Source organism: Typopeltis vanoorti, chromosome 1 (assembly GCF_054136105.1).
Source record: "Typopeltis vanoorti isolate ZY-2024b chromosome 1, IOZ_Tvanoo_1.0, whole genome shotgun sequence".
NCBI classification, from domain to species: Eukaryota; Metazoa; Arthropoda; class Arachnida; order Uropygi; family Thelyphonidae; genus Typopeltis; species Typopeltis vanoorti.
In genome coordinates this window covers 114,773,176-114,796,518 of record NC_143549.1, presented here as the reverse complement: position 1 = coordinate 114,796,518, position 23,343 = coordinate 114,773,176, and the positions used below count along the sequence as shown (strand labels likewise).

General features: G+C 34.3%; 1 protein-coding gene across 1 annotated transcript in view; it reads right to left on the bottom strand.

Annotated features, from left to right (window-relative positions):
• Positions 1–1,320: 1,320 nt before the first annotated feature.
• The window catches only part of LOC150110329 (macrophage mannose receptor 1-like), a 154,717-nt gene continuing 132,694 nt past the window's right edge, over positions 1,321–23,343 (bottom strand). Inside the window, exons 21-24 of the mRNA XM_090392932.1 lie at positions 16,094–16,201; positions 13,312–13,476; positions 10,050–10,127; positions 1,321–1,719 (exon numbers count right to left, since the gene is read on the bottom strand). Coding sequence (XP_090249058.1) covers positions 1,496–1,719; positions 10,050–10,127; positions 13,312–13,476; positions 16,094–16,201 — 575 coding nt within the window. The 3' untranslated portion in view covers positions 1,321–1,495. The remainder of the gene's footprint in view (positions 1,720–10,049; positions 10,128–13,311; positions 13,477–16,093; positions 16,202–23,343) is intronic.

Here is a 23,343-nt window from a genome sequence, read left to right as displayed (position 1 = left end):
GTTTTGTAACTACGCAATCAATCATTAAATATTTGCAGAATAACTTGACAATTGTCACAAAAGTTAAACTACTAAATAATTAATAATGCCAAAGAATCTGTGAAAGATCTATATGTAACTTTAATAGAATAGAGTTCTTAGTTATGATGGTACGAAAATATTTACTCGACACAGTATGGACGCAAATTACGTAAAACCTAATTGTCAATTTATCTTTCAGTGCGGTTACTGAATTCTGATCAAAAATGGATGGAAGTTTCTGCTTTCTTCTCTATCCAAGCATGAGGTGCTAATCATAACGTGTGTCAATATTTTTAGAAATGCATATTTTGAAGCCGAGTTTATTTCACAAAATTAGCTGCTCAGTGTTTATGTATCAATGCCCATTATATGAACTCTCCGGATAACTGAAGTTTCCAGTCTACAAGGATAGAGCTTTGCACGTATGGGTTTCCACATTGGCATAACCTTTTATGAAAGGCTTACGAAAGTAGATCAATTATATTATTTGGTATGAAACAAGCAATTCTGTTCATTGAAGGTTTAAAGTTTCCTGAAAAATATACTATTTTTGATTTTTAAACTGTGGTTAACTGAGTGTAGAACCACCTTGTCCCTCGCATGGTAATAAATGCAAACAGTTACAGCTTTTCATGGGTAGTTTGTCATTAAAATGAAGTGAAGGCTGCTATATTTAGACTAAATACTCTGTGATGAAGAAAGAAACTCTGAATAAAATTCCAGTATCTGTTCAAATAATTGAGATTCCATTCTTTGTGTTCAGAAAACACAAAATTAGTAATTTGTGAATAACAGACTACTATTAGTATATCCACTAATTATAAATATGCAATCATGGAGAGACCGATGTATGATTTTCCTAAGTAATTTCTTAAAACTCATAATGCGATATTTCCAAAGAATCGCCTGGAGAAAACCAAATTATTGTTTGACATCATTTTGAAGGTGCACTGAAGAAAACTACATTAAGCAGTAAATTCACTTTGTAAGCTAACAAATGGAAAGTAATCTGTAAACCTACAAACCAAAATATCATCTTCTCATTTCCTGATATATTTCTAAACGCTTCCGATAAGATAACCAATCATTTAGTGATAAAGAGTGCTATCTGCTGTTTGGAGGAAAAGATGCATTAAATATGGTCACATAGTCCTTTCCAGAAGTAACCAACCGACATAAACAGCTTTGCAATTTGAATACTTGTTAATGAGATTTGTCTAGAAATAGGTTTACTTCATTAGTGACAAAGAAGGCATTGTATCTTAATCATTTTGTTCCACGTGTTTAAAAATAAATGAGCACTTTGAAAAGCATCTTTTATTATTTATTATACAGTACTGTACAACATTACGAGGTTTCATTCAAATTCCCAACCATACAAGCTACCTTGATGATATCACCTGATCTTCTTGCTTACTTCCTGCGTCCATCTCTCAAAATTAACACGAAGTTCTTAAAAACGCAATTCTCTACTTTAATGAAACCTAACTTCGTCGACTTCAGTTTCGCCGTTTCTAAGAAACGTTGCATTATCGCACCCAACGTTCTCCTGTTCCATATTGCTTAAAAGTGGAAAGCGTTTCATTCTTCCATTCTTCCTCTTCGAATAAATCCAAATCGCCACTGCAACAAACAGATTGATTATTGCAAGAGAAGCCACTACTATTCCTACAGTGCCACCTGCTGAGATATTCTGTCCTGTAAAAAAGAATGGCATTTAATAAAGCATCTGCTCATATAAGATTATACAAATACAATAGGTACTAATCCATACAAAAAATATAATATTATCATTTTTAAGTTTCTACGAAGTATCAAAATACAACAATTTTGGCGCTGTTCTAACAGGATATTATAAAACGAATTTATGCAATTGCAGTATAATTTGAATGTAATGTAATGTGAGGTTACGTTACATGTTAAATTTCGTTAATGCTTTCGCTGACAAATTATTACGTCCAAAGATGAAGCTTAATTTGTATGAGATTTACATGTTCATTTTTGTGGTGTTTTTAACTGTCATAGAGGTATCTGTGACACATTTAGCACCGCCGGTAGATTAGCAATTACATAATCAGCGTAAAGCCTTTTTGCAAGACCATTTCAGACCTCTAATAAAGAGGGTGACGATCATATGCCGGATGATGAAAATCGTCCATAACCGGAAAGGTTTAACAAAATTCCATGCTACATAGATTTTAAATTCACAGCCTGTTGATCAGAGAGTAATGATGCTATCCTCTCAGTCAACTAACCTGCCAAGATTTGAAAAAGTTGTGGATTTGTTGACAGAAGAATAAAATCTGCGAAAATTCCTTCTCTGCTAATCTAGTTCATATGGGAGGTTTTAAGATAGTAATTAAAACACATTCAGTCTTAATATGATATTCGCACTGATTTCCTTTACTGAAACAATTGAAAAAAAAAAAAAAAAAACTGATACAACTTTCCTCCAGAAGCTACAGAGGAAAATATTTTAGACAACATTTCTCATATATATGTAGAGATGGGATTTTTGTGTGAATTGGAAGTGAGTTCTTCTAAAGAGATAAGGGTTAATTCCAAGCTTCAGATTTCTAGAAGGCGCAAAGCAGTAGTACGGAACGTCCTCATGAGATTTTCCTCTTGATATAATATTTTCGTAATCTTGATTGCTACAGATAGCCTGTGTAGCACAGTGGATGTGGCGTTTGCACACCATGGCGCTCTTGGCCGCACGAAGGAAGACTTGGTTTCGAGTCTAGTCGGACTAGAGGAAATTTTTCTAAGCCTTTTTTCGACCGGTTCCCGAGTTAGTCGCTCTGGCACGGGCAAGCAGGTTTTTCCTCCCGGAAACTCGAGTTTTTCGTCCTGTAAACTCAAGAAAATCGACCGTAGAACCCACATTATTTCAGACATTAAATATATTGTGTTAGGGTTAGGGCCCACGAGATGGCACATTTGAGCCGTCTCTCTTCACTGTGTACCGCTTAAATAGTGATAGCCTTGGGCCATCTATCTCTGATTGTTACCAGTGGAGATTGAACTGCCCACTCAGTCTCCAAACGTTAGATAGGGCTAAATGGCCTCGCCTACTCCCGTATACGGGAATAAAAAGGCGTTAGCTGATTTTTTTTTTTTTTTTGATTGCTACAGACAAACTTGAATACTCTTTCAATATTATTTCAAATGAGACGATTTTCACTTACTTCTCTCATTATTGTTTATTTAATTTTTATTCCCTATTCTGTATTTCTGGATTATTTGTAATTTTGTTTTACGTATATAAAGGAAAACATTAACATTTTTGAATCTAAATTTTTAGACCTGTTTTATTTTACGATAAAAATTATGTGTCGTTAATCAATTAATCACTTCATTTTCAGATGATTAACAAAATTTATAATTGTCTATCCTGTTGCTAGTGTTCAACTACAATGTGATGTTCTGTATCAGCATGTGCTTGCTCTTCATAATCCGTTCTATTCGGAAAACAAGAAGGATAAACTAATGTACGAAGGGTGTTTCGAATGAAAAGTAATAATAATAATAAAATAAAATAATAATAAAAAAACATATATCAGCGAAATGAAAATAGAGAAGATATTTTAATGTCTATATATTATCACCATATACTATTTCTGAAAATAATTTCGCTTGCATTGTGATTGGCCTGTGAATTTAAGATTCTTGTAAAAGTAGTGATTTTTGTCAGTTTCATTGTGTATTTCGCTTAGAAAATTAGTGTTTTATAGTACATTAGTGTAGATTTTTGTGTTTTAATCTATTTAGTGTTTTATAACATATTTTTATTAATATGTTGCCGTATTAAATATAGTTTAAAATAGCACCAAACGTATCAGAGAGTAATGATTGGGTTTCACGAGGAGTGAAAGCAGATTATTAGACAGACGACGCTGGAAATTACACAAAATAGAGTATAGATTGAATGACTATATGGAATAAAAGAAAATTAAGCAACAAAATAAGAAACAACAAAGCACGGAACCAGGTACGTCAGATAAGCAATGTTGATTGTAAAAAGAAGATATTATTTTATTTACTGTAAAAATAAGATATTGCCAGCCAGGTTGGCCGAGGGTTTAGCATATCCGCTCTCCAGCTAAAAGGCTGTGGGTTCGAATTCCGTCGTGAGCATGGATGTTTGTGATTGTGTGTGAAAATAAAATTGGTGGTGGTGGTGGGCGTAGATGGCATTGGTGTAGATGATGATGGTAGTTGCAGTTTGTAGTAGTTAGTGAATTAGGTGGTGGAGACGGAGTTGTAGAGTAGGTTCCCTCCCTCGATGAGTCCCTTGGATTCCCTGGAGGTGTAACGTAATAATAATAATAATATTTGTTATGGCGACTCTATCATAAAACATGCTGTTGATGAGCCGGTGATAACTACAGTTTCCCAGAGCAAAAAATTAAAAATATAGCACATGCAATTCAAACACAGAAAAGTAAACGGGATCAAAACTGTAGCGATTACTAAAGCCTTAACTAGCGATAAGTTCAGTATTAGAGAGGATATGCAAGGGTTGTTGGGAAGAAGCGAGTGTAAAGAGTGAGAAAGTGAAAATCGTAAGAATATTACCTCGATATGATAAAAATGAATTAAGAAGAAGGGTTATGATGGCAAACAATTCGATATATAGGATGTGTGGAAAGAATAGATTCGAATTTTTGAATATGTGGAATGAGTCTGGGAGAAGACTGGATAATTGGAATGAGACTAACAAAGAGAGTTAGAGGAAACTAAATTATAAGGAAGGGAATGGTGAGAATCTGTGTAAGAACAACAACAATGTTACGTAGCTATATTAACTAAAAGGAATGGGAATTATCGTGGATCTGATTACGAGGAGAGAACGATTTCGATTTTTTTTGTTCTTCTAGTTTTGACACATCCAACGGGTGCAAAGATATTTGCATATACTGTATAAGGCATCAGAGAATAACAAATATCTGAACGTTGTCTGTTTCGCGCAAATTAAAGACAAGAGTATACAAAGAACATGCAGGAAGCCTATTATATCCACTTTGAAACACATATACTCTGTCTTACTTCTGCTCAGTCTCATACCCTCTCTCTTCCAGTACTTTCCTCAACTTTCCAGTCTAGTTGCCACGTCTACTCTTGATTCTGCGCACAGCGTGATATCATCTGCAAACAACATAGTTCAAGGCGCGTCTTCTCTCACCTCCTCCGCCACCACCTCTATCACAATATTAAACAGGAACGGACTTAATTCTGACCCTTGATGCAAGCCAACTGTCACTAGAAAACGTTTTGTCTCTCCAAGCCAGGTCCAAACTCTTGTCTTCACATTTCTGTACATCTCCTGCACCAGCCAGACAAATTTCTCCGGTACCTTCATCTTCCTCAGATGCCTCCAGGCTTCTTACCTTGGCACTATCATACGCTTTCTCCAGATCAATAAATACCAAATGTAGCTCCCGTTGCTTCTCTCGAAACTTTTCCATTATCTGCTGTAAGCCAAAGATAGCATCTGTCGTCGATCGACCAGGCATGAATCCAAATTGTTTCTTTGCAATCTCCACCTCCTTCCTCAGTCTTCCATCAAGAACCCTCTCTAGGATTTTCATTGTGTGGGATATCAACTTTATTCCTCTGTAATTCTTACAGTCTTCTGCATCCCTTTTACTCTTTTAGATGGGGACAAGAGTACTTTCCCTCCATTCCTCGGGTATATTTCCTGTTGACAAAACTTTATTAACAGGTCCCACAGCATGTCAATTTCCTCTTCCACCAGTTTATCCCATGCCTCCACTGGGATCCTGTCAGGGCTCACGGATTTTCCATTCTTCATTCTCTTTATGGCCTCCTTCACTTCCACTCTACTAATATTGTGCACTATCCCCTCATAAGGCTCCCTATTTTCTCTGTGAGTGCTTGCATTTTCTTCATTCAAAAGCCCTTCAAAGTATATTCTCCATCTATCCAGATCCCTCCTTAATACTCTTCCTCCAGAGTCTTTGATCTGACTCACATGTACGATCAAAATCAGAAATACTAACTGGTATTGAGTGAAACATGTGCAGTATTTTAGGAAGGATAGACAGCATAGGAAAGAAAGGGGGGGGGGGTAATGATATCAGATACTTAAATCCATTTAGTGTTGAGACCTATGATTGTAATACTAATAACAACTTTTCATGTTAGTGAGTTTGAAGCCATATGGTGTGAAATGGAATCTAACAAGATCGGATACATAGTGGGGTCATATCACAGACATGGATCAGTTGCCAGTGATGAAAACCACCAAAGAAAGACGATGGATGCGAAACCAGTAACCATAATGGTGGACTTTACTTATCCAAATATTGACTGTAGCATTAAAATCTCAAGAGAATAATGAAACTGAATTTATTGATCTGTTGCGAGACAACTTCCTCAATCAGCATGCGACAGAAAGAACTCGAGATCAAAGAGTGTTAGAATTGATTATAGTTTCAGAGAGCGTTTCAGTTAAAGACGTAAGTATTCTACCTCCGGTTGATGACAATGATCATGCAGTACTCACATGGAAAGTGGATAAGTTTAAGAATGCTCCATTTAGAAAAGGTTACATGCTTACTACAAAGCAGGAATTATGACCAATTAAATACTGAGTTACGCGGAATACTATCGGTTCCTGGGTGGGAGGAATATCGACAGTGCATGGAAAGCATTTAAAAATATTTAAATAATGCAATATCAGAATGTGTACCGAGAGTTCGAAGAATAAATAGGGTGGAAAGGAATTTAATAGAAAATGATTAAGTAGAAGGAATACCAAATGAATAAGGATAATGTCAATTATAATAATTATAACCAGCAGGACAAAAGAGTCACAAGTGTTTTCAGGTAAGCTAATTCTGAGCAAGAAAAGAAACTGACACTACAAGGTAAAGACTATCTGAAAGAATTCTATTTTTATGCAGAAAGTCAAAGAAAGAATAACTCTATTGAATGCATATTCAGTAGAGATATTCTTTCCATTTTGTTTCCAATTCAACATTGAATTTCCATTCAGTGCCCATTTATTGTTAAAATCTATCAACCTGGTATACATAATATTGAGCTCACTGCTACCTTTTCACTGGATAAAGAAACGCAGGTGTATGAGCACGAGGTATTAGAGCTGTTGCAGAATCTGGATAAGAATTCAGCAATAGGAACTGATGGTATATCAGCAAGTGTGAACTCACTATTCCTTTGACCAGGCTATTTAATATGAGTCTCAGAACAAGGAAGACACCGCAGGAATGGAAAGAATGTATGGTAATTCCATTGCAGAATGCTAGTGAAAAGGCCCATGCATCCAGCTATCGACCAATTAGTATCTCAGGAGTGGTGGTGGAGTTTTGGAAAATTTGGTTAAGACTTGCATTCAGAAATGGGTTGAGAGTTAATCTCTACTTTGCAATGAGCAACATGGATTTACTAAGGGAAGGTCATGTTCTTGCAACCTGCTCGCAATTTATAATAGTGTTACCATTGAACTAGACAAGGGGAATGGAAACAACATTGGTACTCTTGGATTATTCTAAGACTTTTGACAGAATACAGCATGATAGACTGTTGCATAAATTGGAGAATATGGATTTGGGTTTTAGAATATTAGCATGCAGAAGAGGATGGCTGACTGACAGATATGAAAAAGTGGGATCTGGGGTATGTGAGTCTGCAAGATTTATGGTAACCAGTGGTAACCTTGGTGCACTGTTATTCAATCTCTACATTAATGATATTGGGAAGGATTTGATAAGCCAGATACAGTTATTTGCTGATGATGCAATGATAGATAGGGTAACCAGTAATGTTGTTGATATGCATTTCTTCAAGAATAATTTTAATAGACTGTAATTGAGGGCATGGGAAAATGTATGTAAGTTCAATGTCAGTAAAAGTAAAGTCATGCATTTTGGCGTGATTAGATATCTAATGTTGTATTATATTGGCGGGATAATGCTAGTGAAAACTGATCAGGTCACAGATCTTGAAGTGTTAGTAGATAGGAAGTTGAAGTTCACAGGCCATGTAGCAAATATTGCAATAGCAGCTCAAAATATAATTGCAATGCTGAAACTAACTTTGACATATGAAGATAAGGATGGCATTTTGCCTCTCTACAAGATCTTGATAAGACATCCCTTCGATTATTGTTACCAGGTCTTGGCTCCTAGTTTTCGTTGTGTTCCGATACAATGCAAAGGAGAGTGTTAAAAATGATATCAGGATTGTGGAATACTGATTATGAAGACAAATAGAGAATTTGTAGACACTAGCAAACAGGCGAAAAGGGATGATATGATTGAGACTTACAAACTTCTGAAAGAGTCGATCAGTATTTCAGTTAATGAATTTTTTCAATTTATGGAGAGTGGGGAAAGGATACGAATGCATCCTTGGAAGCTGAGAATGAATTTCGCTAAGGATGGGGGGAGGGGTAAAGGCTAGATTTTTCTCTTATAGGGTTGTGCGTGATTGGAATGGATTGCCTTTGGATGTTGTGCTGAGTGCGCAAGCCATGTGAATAAATTCAAGAACAAGTATGACCGCTGGTGAGTGTAGTATGTAGCCTCCCTTGTTGAGTTTGATTCCATAGAGGTCTTTCTTAATAATAATAATAATAATCTTTGGAATTTGCGAAATATTTGAAATTAGCAATAATTAGCAAAAATTTACAAATATTTTGAATTAGCAAAAACATATGTTCGTTTCTAGCTGATGCTATGAAATCATGGAAAACAACTTTAATAGTGAATAATGAACGATTTGGAGATATCAGCATTAAACGTGAAATTTTCCAAGGTGATTGCTTGTCACCATTGCTCTTCAACATTTCTTTGATACCTTTATCTATGATTCTGAAGAAAACAAAACTTGGATATGAAATTCCTAAATGTAATATTAAAATTTTCCATCTGTTGTACATGGATGACTTGAAGTTATGTGGAAAATCGGTCACCTCAATTTAGAAAATAACCAGAAACTCGATATAGTCAAGTCTTGATATTTGGGAGAATCGTCCCCAGCTTCAATCCGACCTTCTTGATAGCATTAGAATGAACGAGCTAATATCGAACGACGTTTTAATGTTGCTTGCTATATCATATTGTGGATTTATGAGCAAAGCATTATAGATTGATGTAACCAATATGAAGAATATTAGGATAATACTCTTATGCTGGTATAAAAAGCACCAGCATAAGACATACTGAGTGCAATAAAACTCGATACAGTTATGTTCCTCCTTCAATCCTATAAGAGCATACATTGATTTCTCAATATTCACTAAACCTCATAGTACAATGAGATATTAGAATAGAAAGCACTCTCGGTATCAAAGCCATATTTCTAACTATCCAGCGTCCGAGTTAAGCAAACAAATTTATAACTGTGATGCATGATGTAATTATCACTGCGTCACCATCATTAATTTCTTTACATTAATTTAAGATTTATTTTCATACTTTCTTGAAATATGAAAATATTTCGAAATACTACAAGATCTAATAATTTCGATGTTTTGTATGGAAATTGCTCTTACATATTCTGTAATACGTGTGTAGTTTTACAGTTGACTTGATTATATACATTCAATGGATACGGAATGGCATTTCACAAACCAATAAAATGGACCCTGAGACATATTTCGAACCTAACATAATCCAAAAATATTTTATTGATCATATTAGGTCGATTTAGGAGATATTTAGGAGAAACGACGTGTAGAAACGCTTGAAAAGGAAGGAAAGAAATATCTTTAAAAATATGAATAAACATTTCCTAACTAGATTTTTCCTTTGTATCTGATGACGTCCAACATTAAGTAATAATGTCTTAGATGAAATCAGCAATGGTCAGTAGAATTTACTATTTTTTTACTTCATTATATGGTGGTCGTGAAGGAACTGTACGTCGCAATTTCGCATAATGTGCTTGCAAACACTGCGCTTGATTTATGGAATTCGAGAGGTGACTATAGAAATTTGTTATTCTTAATTATTCACACAATGAAACTCAATTATACTTACCATTATGAGTCAAATGATCCATTTCTGGATTTTTTAAATGGTAGATTGATGCGGCCGTGGAGGATATATTTGAAGGAACTAGAAAACAAAATAAACTCCATTAAATCATATTTATGTTTTCAATAACCCAGAAAAGGGTTATTGAAATAACACCAACACCACCATAAAAAAGATACTTACTAAATTAGATTTATCAGGGATAAGTACGCTATCAAACAAGCATGATACATTAATTCAATCAGTAGAATTTACATATAGAGAAAAGTGCCTATGTCATTTCAAAGATCGTTTATTCTGTTTTGCTCTTAAAAGAGAGCGGGACATATCTGCTACTATTATCGCACTTAAAAAGCTTATCTCTCATATGAACGAAACCATATCCGGACAATTCATCGCGGGAAAATTCATCGCGGAGAAAATTCATCGCGGGAAAATTAATCGTGGGGAAAATTAATGAAAAAAAAAAAAAAAGAAATATTTCCCATATATGAAAAAATAAATATTTTATATATTATTTAATATTTCGATTACATTTAGCTTTCTTAAATTTTTATTCCGTATAAAGTTATTAATATTCTTTCTTACTACAGGCTCTGTAGATGGAATTAGAATAGTTATTAGGGAGAATAAATTATTTAAGAATATTTATTCTTTTAACCGTTTACTGTTTTTCTGTTCATTTTGGCACCCATCAATGTGTGATATATTTTTATCTGAAGTTATTCAGAAGGTGACGTGTTTCAGTTATTGAATACACATGTATTTTGAAAACGACTCCACTTTTCTGCATAAGAAAGTTATGTTGTACGCTCGTATCGTTTACAGAGCTAGTTTAAGATCATAGGTGTATTTTTGAGTAATTACCTTAAAGAAAATTATAATAAAATTATTACGAAAATCCTATCAGCATAAGGAAAATAGCTGTCTGTAATACAAGTCCTTACCTTTTCCTACAACACTAGTATTTTATAACACTAAGAAATTGTAATATTATTTATATTTACTCTTCTTTACTGGAAAAAAAAATATATATATATATTTCAGAACATGCATCTACATATATAGCTGCATGCTCCCAAAGTGAAATTAATAATTAATTACTTCACTTGTAAAACGTTCAAAAATAAACTGTAATCAGAAATATCATGTCGTTAACAACCGACTGGATAGCATACCCTCTCCCACCAACGAGCTGTGGATTCGAAACTCGCAATGGGCACGGATGTTTGTAATTGCTTTTAGGTAAGGGATGGATTTGGAGGGAGCCTGAAGTGGATTGAGTGGTTTCCATGTTTGGTCATGGAATTTGAGCAGGATTTCCGAACCAGGTTAAAATGAATAAACATTACAACGAAACAGAAATTAGGAAACTCACCGATCAATAAATATATTACTTTCATTGTATAAGAATAAAAATATTTTGAAAATCTCATTAAAATCTAAACAGATAATACATAAATACGTGAGGAAAAAGAACTATATTTTGTAAAATTCATCTTACCTACATTTATTTATCATATATTGGTATCAATGCAATATCATTTCAATTTTCCAGCGAATAGTGTTTTCTGCGATGAATTGTCCGTGAACCGTGAGGAACGAGGAGCCATAATGCCCACCTTAATAAGATGTACACCTTTTGGACAGAGGAAATAGGACTTACTTTCGCTGCGCTGACTGCATCAATCCTACAAACATAGTTTCCACAAGTATACGATAGCGATCAATAGGAATTTTGGACCATTCTTCTTGTAGGCATGTGATGAAGACCTGGATTATTAAATTAAAAAATTTATAGAAAAACAGTTTTCACAGATACGTTATCAAGGAAGGACTTGCCGCCTGAGTTTGAGTTAATTTCATGATGAATAGAAGAAATAGATATTGCATTCCAGTAACATCTCCACTTTACTGTGACCTTCAATCCTTGTTAACACCATTTCTTTGGACGGAAGGTATATGGAAAATCCTCCCAACTGACTAGATAACTCAGGATTCAGCCTACTAACAGAAATATCCAGGTGAACAGGCAGACTGCCACAGCATGAAATGAAAATATATTAAAATGGAAAAGATTCACCAATAGCCATGGAATACACTAATAGTATTGAAGTGGAGAAAGGAAACAGAAGAAAGAAGAATAGAAACTAGTGTATAGATAACATAACATATGTATGTTAGAAAAATTAAGACGTCCTTTAGCAACAGCTTCATTGAATTTGCAAATACTCACTCCTCTCGTGTTTCCTTAAGATTTTAGTTAACAGTAAAACAGAATGAAGATATCATTCTGAAAGACGTAGACTACTATAAGTGCATTAGATTTTAGTTTTAAGCCATAATTAATTTTTACAATCTCTTCGGTTAGTTCAAACTTACTAATATTTTAATTAAAAGAACACACGTATTAACCATAGTGAAAATTATTTAATTGTAAATATTTCATCCTAAGTATCTCAGGACATCATCAGTACAGTAGTTTAAAACAATAATAGGAATAACATACAGTTAGGGCGCATGATTACAATAGAATCTCATTAAACGTGCGTAATGTGTTACAGAAGTAAAAAAATAAATAAAAATAAATAAATAAAAAAATATTAAAAAAAATAATTATTTAACACAATTTTGTATGACAATTTCCCATACTTTAAGAATAGTAAGAACGTCGTTGGGGTTTAAGTTTGGTATGTGTAGTAGGGCTTCAGAACTTTCTTTGTATAAAAGTTCATGTTTATATAAAGATCTATATTTCTTACTATTCCTAAAGTATGGGAAATTGTCATACAAAATTGTGTTAAATAATTATTTTTTATTTTTTATGTTATTTTTTATTTATTTTTTTAAATTTATTTTTATTTTTTATTTTTTTACTTCTGTAACACGTTACACACGTTTAATAAGATTCTATTGTAATCATGCGTCCTAACTGTATGTTATTCCTATTATTGTTTTAAACTACTATACTGATGATGTCCTATGATATTTAGGATGAAATATTTACAATTAAATAATTTTCACTGTGGTTAATACGTGTGTTCTTTTAATTATGATCGCACCACAGGTTTCGTTGTTTAAAAAATTACTTATATTTTTTCTTTGAACTCCTTCAAGCCTTTAAAAATTAAACCAAACATTCCCAACGAGTGTTCTTAAAGAATATCATCGTCATATAATTCATTATTTGAGGGAATAAATACAATAATAATATTTCTATAATCTCTTTTAGATTGAAATTCATCAATTGCAATAATAAATTTACCTTTCTTAATCATGCAGATGTATCCCTTTCGATATGTACATTCAACATCATTCCATTTTAAATTATTTACAAGCATCTCAACGCAATGTTCTTCTTTGCTGCTGGGTTCTCCGGCGGCCCAATCGGCATATTCAACAGGACTGTTGTCAAACCAAGCAAATCCGCCTACAAATGACAGAAACATTCTCTGAAACGTACGTAAATGAGTACTATACCAATGAAAAGGAAGTAATGTTTTTTAAAGAAATGCTAATTTTTATTATGTAACTTTTGCGCAATTTAATTACATTTGATTTTTTTTATTTATTAATACATTCACTATCTATTTACACCTATTAAGAAACACCTCGTGTATATTCAATATTCATGTTTCCCAACTTTTATTTGATGATAACCAAAACATGCTCATCATATGTTAGCGATACTATGCTTAAGTAACTTACTTGATGTCTGCACTAACTCTCTACCTCTTCCCAAAGGAAATGTAGCTCCCATACCAAATTGTAAAAGTTACAAAAACCAAGCCTACATAATTCATAAAATAATCATTGCAACGATCCAATCATTAATTATCAACTGTATGTAGTTTTTAGCACTTTATAAAATAAGCTGGGAAACATAAGGTGAGAAAAACACCCTTTTCTAATTCAACATTTTAACAAAGAAGTCACATATTGCAATCTTAATGTGACATTGGAAATTTTTATAATTAATATCAAATGCGTATATTTCCAGTAATTAGTTCGTTTGTATCCTGCCATCAGTTTACCTTTCAAAAGATCCAACTTTTTAATCCTTCCTCAAATTCCTGAAAGACTGGAAATGGGATTTATTTTTCAGTGCATCGTATGTAAAATAAGTGTAAAGATTTAGACGTTTTGTTAAAAAAAAATACTGATTCCAGCTATTTCAATTTAGTGATATAAATAGAAGAATTTTTATAAGGAAAAGATCAACAGTATTTGCCTAATCAGTTGGATTACTGAGAATTTTTTTACAAGTAAAATCCAAATAATATTGTTTTGTCTTTATCAAATTTTTATGGTACTTCTGGAAACCTATGAAAAAATTGAAAGCCTATAGTATATTAGTGTCGTGATTGAGTGATGGCTTACATAAAACATATACAATAATTGAAAGTGCAATTATTAGAATGAAAACAGAAATTCATCTACCATTCAAGAACATACACAAACAATTAAGATCGAGTCCGAACCTACAATTATATGTTCGAAACTGCAACCGTTGTCCATATGGCCGTCCAGGCAATCTATAGGACAGTTACACATTTGTGCATTAAAGTCAATGACGAAAACGAATTTGCTTTTGGCAAAGATAGATTACGCATAATCTTTACTTGAAGGAACGAAAGTGAGGAATATTTGATTAGGTTTTTGATTTAAGGAAACAATAAATATAATGAATATGATAAACAGAATGTTATAAGAACATTTTTATCCCAAAGATATCAAAAAGAAGTTTAATAATTACATATTTTTTTAATTTTGCATCATTGAGCTTCAATGGTATCGATATTCAGATATCAGACAACTTTTGCAGGTAGTATCGATAATATCTAAGATAGTACTGATTAATTTTAAACAAATGTGACTTTAAAGTACTGCTGACGGTTATGGATAACTCAAGTCAGAAGTTTTGAAATCTGCATGACATGCGCGCGCACGTAAACACACACAGACAAGTTCGAAAGTACTCCCGACACTAATATACTAATAATAACATTAATAAGCTACTTAAATCTACTATTTATTCTGCAAAGAGTAACCTACTGACCATTTACAATGTCGCTAACTGGCTGCAAGACAAGCCCTCTGGATACATTTTCAAAAGACTAAGCACTAACGAGGATGGTTTGAAATGTTCTCGACCTAACAATGAAAAAACGAATTTATAATTTCAAATTATTATTTTTCTTTCTCAACATAATCTCCCTTAAGACTAATGCGTTTATTCCAGCGATGCTCCAGCGCCATTATCCCTTCCCTGTAGTGGTTTTCATTAAGATCTGCAAAACCCCCTCTACATCTGGAATAACCTCTTGATTCGAAGAAATTCGCTGACCTTTCCCATTGCCAAAACACCTTTGGGAGCAGGTGCATTGTCCTGATAAAAGATTATATGATTTTTTCCTCTGAAAACCGGATCTTTTCTCACGAATTTTTTCTTCTAGTCTGGTTAAAAGATTAGAATAATATTCCACGATTATTGTTTTACCCTTTTCGAGATAATTCAAGATAATCTTGGATCGAAACTGCCAAGTGTCACAACTTACTTATTCTTACGGATGGAGCAGAGTTAGTTTGTTTTGTGAGGTAGTGATGAGAAGTGATTTGTTGATTTATTCTTCCAAAACTCCAATTTGTTTTTTTACTTATTTTTGGTTTGTCTGTTTTATTCCAGAAAACAGAAAATTACTATAAAGGCAGTCAGAAAAATGTATGAATACTTAAATATTCAGGAATAACCCATTCGTTTTTCCTTTCTAATTATGTTCCAAATAAAAAAAAACAGCAAGTTTAAACCAACCTAGTCTTATAAATGATTATTAAGCAATAACTTAAAGAAGCATAAAATATCATTCCGATATAAACACTCTATTTCCAGAAAGGTGTTATCTGTATATGCAATAATTGTATATCCTCTAAAACTATGGGATGTATTTAGGAAATGCCTTTTTACTTATGCATAACTCATAAAAAGTATGCCTCTAGGTAAAAAATGTTTATCTAACCTATCAGAAAGCTACTAAAGATGCACGTACCATTGTGTTTCCTTAGCAATCCGATCCAGACTGAACTTGCAGCGCTCTTCAGAAATATCCCTAAGACTTTCTGTTCATGTTCGGAGTGGATACTGACAAGTGACCCTCCTGCAACACGTTTTAAACAAAACCATTCTTCATCCATTATGCAATGAAAAACATTTGAGACCATATTACATGCATCTACATGAATAAATTAATACTTAGCAATGGAGACAAATCGATAAAATATTATAATAATCGATAAAATCATCAAAGAAATTATCCTGCATGTGATAACGCTAATTAGATGTTCCATTTGTTTTGGATAAATCTGAAAATATTTCTGAAGAAATAGAATTATTATTATGAAAGTCACCTTTATCTTCCCTAGTACTGGGTAAGTCTTCTCCTATTGAGGGAGCATTGGATGCACTTCTCTCATGGTGACCCACTCCATACTGGAAAAGTGTGTATATTTATCACCATTAGAAAAGTAGACCCGATCCTCCTCCTCCTCTAATGAGAGAGCAACTTAAGTAATCACAAACTTCGATGTTATAGGTGGGATTCGAAGTCCCCGCCTTTTGGATCGAGAGCGAATACGCTTACCGCATGGCCAGCTAGCCCGGCGTTGTTGTTGTTGTTGTTGTTGTTGTTGTTTTATTATCAGCAACAACATAAAGAAGATCTTGTCATAAATGGTCTTTCTGAAACTGCACCTACAGAAAACCTAAGAGACGCAGTTTTAAATTTAGACGACGCAATTGATACCCCCCCCCCTTACAGCTTAACGACATTCAGACCGTAAATCGGATTCCTAGGAAGAGCACAAACCAAGGCTAGCCACGACCAGTTGTAGTTCATCTTACGAGCAAATCCACAAGAGACAATCTCATAGAAGCCAGTAGACAGAAAAAAAAACAGTTGCCAAGGGCTTGAACGCATTGCAAGACAACACGCCAATCTTTCTATCCAAATATTTAACACTATTCAACCAGAATCTGTTGTACCAAGCAAAAAAACCAAAAACAGAAAAACATTACCAATTTTTGTGGATCAGAGATGCCAAAATATTCTTCAGGAAGTCACAAACTTCAAAGCCGATACAAATTAAAAGCTCAGAAGACATAGAAAGGCTGCCACAGTGAAAAAAAAGCCTCCTAATTAGTTCAAAAATAAGACCACAATAAAAATGAATGTGAACCATCAAGACAGATGCAATAACACCAGAATATATCGGCAATTTCACTTCGACGGACTTTTCAGATCATTCATTTGACCTCCCAAACATCTGCCTACTTCCAACACAGCAATCAAATCAATAATAAAAAAATCTAACCGGTGTCATCCTTAGATAAGCTAATTGCAAAGCTTCGAGGATGCAAGCTGAGACATTACATCCCAAAGGGGTCAACAGAAAGAAAATAAGAAATAAATAAATAAATTATTTATTACATTGAAAAAAATATAATAAAATAAAATAATTTTTTTAAAATATTATTATTATTATTATCTTATTATTATTATCAGTCAGTAAGGTGTATAACAATAATGAAGATACTGATATTAAAAAAAATGTGTACATGTAAATAGCCTATATTATAATAAGCTATGATATTGATATTGAAAAAAAAATTAGGTACATTATAGTGATTCTAAAAAAAATCACTGTACTCTACATTTTGTACTGAACAGAAAATGTAATAGTATACTTTATTGTATATATGTAAACACTCTGCATGATGATAAACAAAATGTTATTACAGTTTTTAAAAAAAAAATATTATTATTATCATTATCAAAGAAGAGACCTCTAGGGAGCCACGGATAACCGCGAGAGGACTCATTTCACCCACACCAACAATTATGCATTTTCATGAATTCATTCACACTACTCGCAATCGCCAATTCAAAGGCAATTCATTCAAATCGCAGGGCACACTCTAAGAGAAAAATCTAGAAAGTGTTAAACGTGATATCGAGATCGATATCACATTTAACACTTTCGTTTGTACTCTCTCTCTCTCTCTCTCTCTCTCTCTCTCTCTCTCTCTCTCTCTCTCTCTCTCTCTCTCTGCAATCTACCAGCATCACCACAGAAACCAAACCTATGAACAATAGTCGAAGTGAGGTGGGGTTGCTCTTATCAAAGAACAAAAATTGCTCTTGTAAAGAACAAAAATTAGTTCCTTATCCTTAATGTTAGATACGTTTCAGCATTGCAATTTTCCTCTGAGTTTTTATACATGGTCCCCTTAATTTCAGCTCCCTATCTGCTAAAACTATAAAATCCATAGTCGGATCAGTTTCTTCTAGCATAATGGATTCTTCTAGCTGGCCTGTTTAGTCCAGTGGTTAGCGTATCTGCTCTCCAGCCAAAAGGCTACGGGTTCGAATCCGCCGTGGGCGTGGATGTTTGTGATTGTCTATGAAAATACTAGTGGTGGTGGATGGCAGATTGCATTGGTGTAGATGATGATTGTAGTTGCGGTTCGTTGTAGTTGATGGAGACGGAAAGTTGTAGAGGAGGTGCCCTCCTTTGATGAGTCTTTGGACTCCCTGGAGGCCATGTAATAATAATAATAATAATCCTACCAATATAATATGCCATTCGACATCTCCCTACATCCAAGTGCATACTTTTCATTTCTCAACATTGAACACTGAATGTTATTTTCATATAGCCCTGATTTCCTGCTTATTCAAATCACTCTGCAATTACACTATATCAATCGCAGTCCTGATAACTCAGAATATAAAATATTATAAAATATAATATAAAATATAAAGAAATATAAATATAAAATATAAAGAAATATAAATATAAAATATAAATATTAATTCAGTCTTGCAGACTCAGATCTCCAATCTACAACTTTTTAATATCTGACCAGAGATATGCTCTTATTCAGTCTAATATTTTATTATCTAATCACATATTCTTCAATTTATCCAATATTCTTCCATGTTGTATTCTATCACAAGTCTTCAAAAAGTTCAAAAGCATCATGATGTACCAATTCCCCCTGTCTAACTGAACTACAAAATGCTGCGGGTTCGAATCCTGCCGTGGGCATGGATGTTTGTGATTTGTTTGTTGGAGATTTGTCTGTAAAAATAATGGTGGAGGTGGTCGGCGGCAGATGGCGTTGGTCTAGATGATGAAGGCAGTTGCCGTTAGTGGAGTGGCGGAGACGGAGCAGGTGGAGGGCACCTGTAGAACAGGTGCCCTCACTCGATGAGTCTTTGGACTCCCTGGAGGTGTTATGTAATAATAATAATATTCCTTGATTAACGCCATGCTGTTCATTGCACAGTATAAAATCTTTGTCAACCCATTTCTGTATTGGTGCTCTTACCACTTTTTGTCGTGCTGTTAACTGCCACTCTAGAGATACTGATAGTTGATAGTTAGAGACATCAGTATTTGTACCCCTCCTTTGGTGCACTGGGATTACCATGCATTCTTTACACTCATTTTGAATTCTCCATGTTCTGAAACTCAGACTCACGATAGTCTGCTCAGAGGAACAGCCAGTTCAGATGAATTTTCTTTTAGCATTTGTGCTGATATCCTACCAGTTCTTCTTGCCGAATTGCCATTTAATTCATCCAGCTTCTAGTATCTTCTCCTCATACATCCTGCTTCTTCATACAGCGAAGAGGTAGCAGTGATCTTAATGCTGCATACACGGGGTTGATAGATTTTAGAAAAATAGATACTTATTAAGTGGACACCCTCTTCTATATCTGTCACCCGCATACCATATACGTGTATTCCTTCTTTCACTTTCAGCATAAGGAAAAATGTTTTGTTGTTGTTTCTAGGTCGGAGCCAGCTTCTTTTCATACTCAGACTTAACTTTCCGTACAATAGTTGTAGCCCTTGTGACAAATGCCATCAACCTGATATGCGCAGGTTATTCCTTTCACATAATCGTTTTTTTAAGAATCTGTTGCTTAATAGGATTGCTCATTCATTTCTTTCCTAAAGTAATGCCAATATCTTTCTATCTAGCAACCAGTATTGTTGAAGAGACCCTAACATACTCTCAGGTAGTCATAATTTCCTGCTTGTAGAATAAACAGTCTTGGATTTACTGAAGAGATTACATGTTTCAGAAAAGTGTTTCGTAGATTAAAATTAAGAGCAAATAATGAAGAGATAATGCACATCTCTAACAGTCTATACTCCTCTCTCTCTCTCTCTCTCTCTCTTTCTCTCTTTCCCTCTTTCCCTCTTTAAGACATTAATCAGATAATTAAGTGGACACCCTCTTGTAAATTAATTAGCAAAATTAATTTTGCTAATTAATTTTGCTAATGGGGGTACAAAGTATTTAAATATAAATACACTGCTTGGAAAGAGATCAACGAACATTATAGTGTGAGGAAGAAACAGCCATGGCACCCACCTTAATAAGATACAGGACCTCCTTTATACTACGATGACTACAGCAATCCTACGGGGTATAGTTTTCACAGCGTACGATAGCGATCATTGAGAATTTTGGGCCATCCTTCCTGTAGGCATACAACAAGGTATTCAACTATTGGGGGACGGACGTCTCTTGACCTCACCCGACACTGTAGTTCGCCCCACAGATGTTCAATAGGGTTGAGATGAGGACAATGTAGAAGCCAATCAAGTGTGATAGTGTTCATGTCCACTAACAACGCAGTTACTGCAGCAGCCGTAGGCCACTGTGACACGGTCTTATTGAAAGAGACAATGGTCAGTTCTGTAGAAACTCCACAAAGTAGGAAACATCGCATTGTTCAAAATGTTCAGATACCTCTCAGAGTTCAATGTTACTGGCCCCATAAACGGAGGTCCTAGACTAAACCAGGAAAAACAGAACCATACCATCACATCGCCACCTCCGAAATTTTATAGTTGGGGTGCGCCTCTACTCCGTCATACCTGCACTTGATTCATCTCCTCGGTACAGTGTGTAGTGATTCATTGCCCCATACGCAGCTTTCCAAGGTTTCAAGTCTCACTGTACATACTCTTTGCACCATTCAAGAAGAGGCTACATGCTGGTTCGGGTAATTTGGGGGCATATTGGTCCTAGCATGGAAATTCATGTTATGTTCTGTGCAGATTCATGTTCCAGCTGATGCTCTGAACTGCGCATTCATGTGTGGACTGACGAATGGCATATTTACATATTATCCATCGTAGCAGCCTGCAGTCACGTCCAGTAAATGTGGTGTGATGGGTCGTCCGCTGAGGTGAATGCGCAGCGGACGACCTGCGCATTCACCTCAGTATGGTATGGCTCAATTTTTCAACAGTTTGCAGGATATATAGGCCTGCAACATTATTCTATCACAACGGCTATTTTAAATTCTGCCAGTTCCCTTCTGGCAGCTATTTCACCCGTACACAGTTGCATTGACTTGGGAGCACCATGTTCCTCCAATGTATACCGGCTAAAAACACATGACTTGTTACTGGCACGATACACCATGCTCATAGAGGGGGGTGTCCGTTGGCGTCTTTCCAAGCAGGGTGTATAAATATAAATCAACTTTATTTTAAAAGTGTACAATAAAATTTGAACTTTGCTTTTCTTTTATATTGTTTCTGAATTATGTTCTCACTTTTATACATATTGAAGAATTCTTTATGATATGAATCATCCGAATTGACATAAATCCTTTGTAACTAAATCCATTATATATAGAAATTTCCGAATGGTATTTTTCATTTTTTGGTTTTAAAATTATCGGTTGATGGCCCATAAGTTACGTGGGATGACTATTTGAAACAGACAAATTAGTCTGGGAATATACCTGGCTAATTTGTGTCTGCCTATTAACAGACCTAATACACTCACAGGCTTAGTCGCTTCGCTATTATTCCAATGAAACTAAATATAACAAAACGCAGACAATGAATTATTGTTTCTATATATATAAAAACAAACAATGAACTCAGAGTGGTGTAACCGATCTTCGCTCAGTAAACTTCACACCAGCCTATGATCACAAATGAACAAGTCATTCTATTACCAAAGTTTGCAAAACTGTCTGTTAATTAATAAAGAAAATTGGTTAACACAGTCTGAACTAATTGTTTGTGAATCATTTCGTCCAGGTAAGTATATAAATTTAAAGGTAATTTTTCTTCTTTGTAAATGTCAATTAACAGTTCTTAAAATGAGTCTGACGGTCTGGATGACCAAGTGGTTAACTCATCCACTCTCCAACCAACAGGATGTGAGTTCGAATTACGCCATACTTTGGATGCTTCTAATTGTCTTTTGGTGGGAGATGAATTTTCTCGTCCGGTGTGAGACCACTGTTCCATAATTTGAGAACTGTAGTGGGTTCAAAACGTTCTATGTTTGATTTCCGGACTGCATAAACATAAATTTTAAAAATAATTTTAAAATATAAATAAAATAAACATTATTAAAAAACTTTCTTAGTACTACGCCGGTTCTAAAGTGTACTAGAGGTTTATAACATTTCCTGGGTTGAGGACATATAAAAAGTACTTAGTTAATCCATTTAGTTTAATTAGTAAGCAGCTCTTTTAAACATGATTGGTTATACCAGAGTTCTTTGGTGTTTGTATCAAGATCTGGTAAACTTCAAAACCCATCCTTTTACCTACATTCTTCGTTATGTCGAAAGTAATTTATAGATATTGAACAAAACAAATAAGTTCCATCTCTCTTTCCAAATCTATTCGATATTATATCAACAATGGGATTGACTTATTCTGATTTGTTTATTTTTTATTTATTCTAATTTATTTGTCTGTTTATTTATTCTCATTTATTTATGCTTTGTTAATTCTGATTTCTTTGTTTGTTTGTTTATTTATTCTGATGAATAAATTTATTCATTCCTAGAAATAAATAATTGTCAAGCAAATATTTCTCGACAAATTTTAATAAAAACCTGAATCCGAAATACAGGCTTTTTTGAGTCTGAAATGTTACACTTACTTTGTGGCATGCTTTCCATGAATGATTATATGTAATGAAGTGCTTAAAGACTGTAAGAGTTTTAACACTTTAACGCTTTATTATGTTTCCTAAAATACTTCTGTAATAGTAATATTTCAAAGAAATTTAGCAAAAATAAGACCTCGATTTTAGTACTATAACTGAGCCGTAGGTTACGTCAAACACTTTAGACCTATCCTTTAGTGTACAGCATACAAAGATTATGTCGTTAAAATATTGCGCACTCTCTTTTCTATAATCAAATGCTTCGGTTTGTACAACAGTACAAAAGGAAAAAGTAAC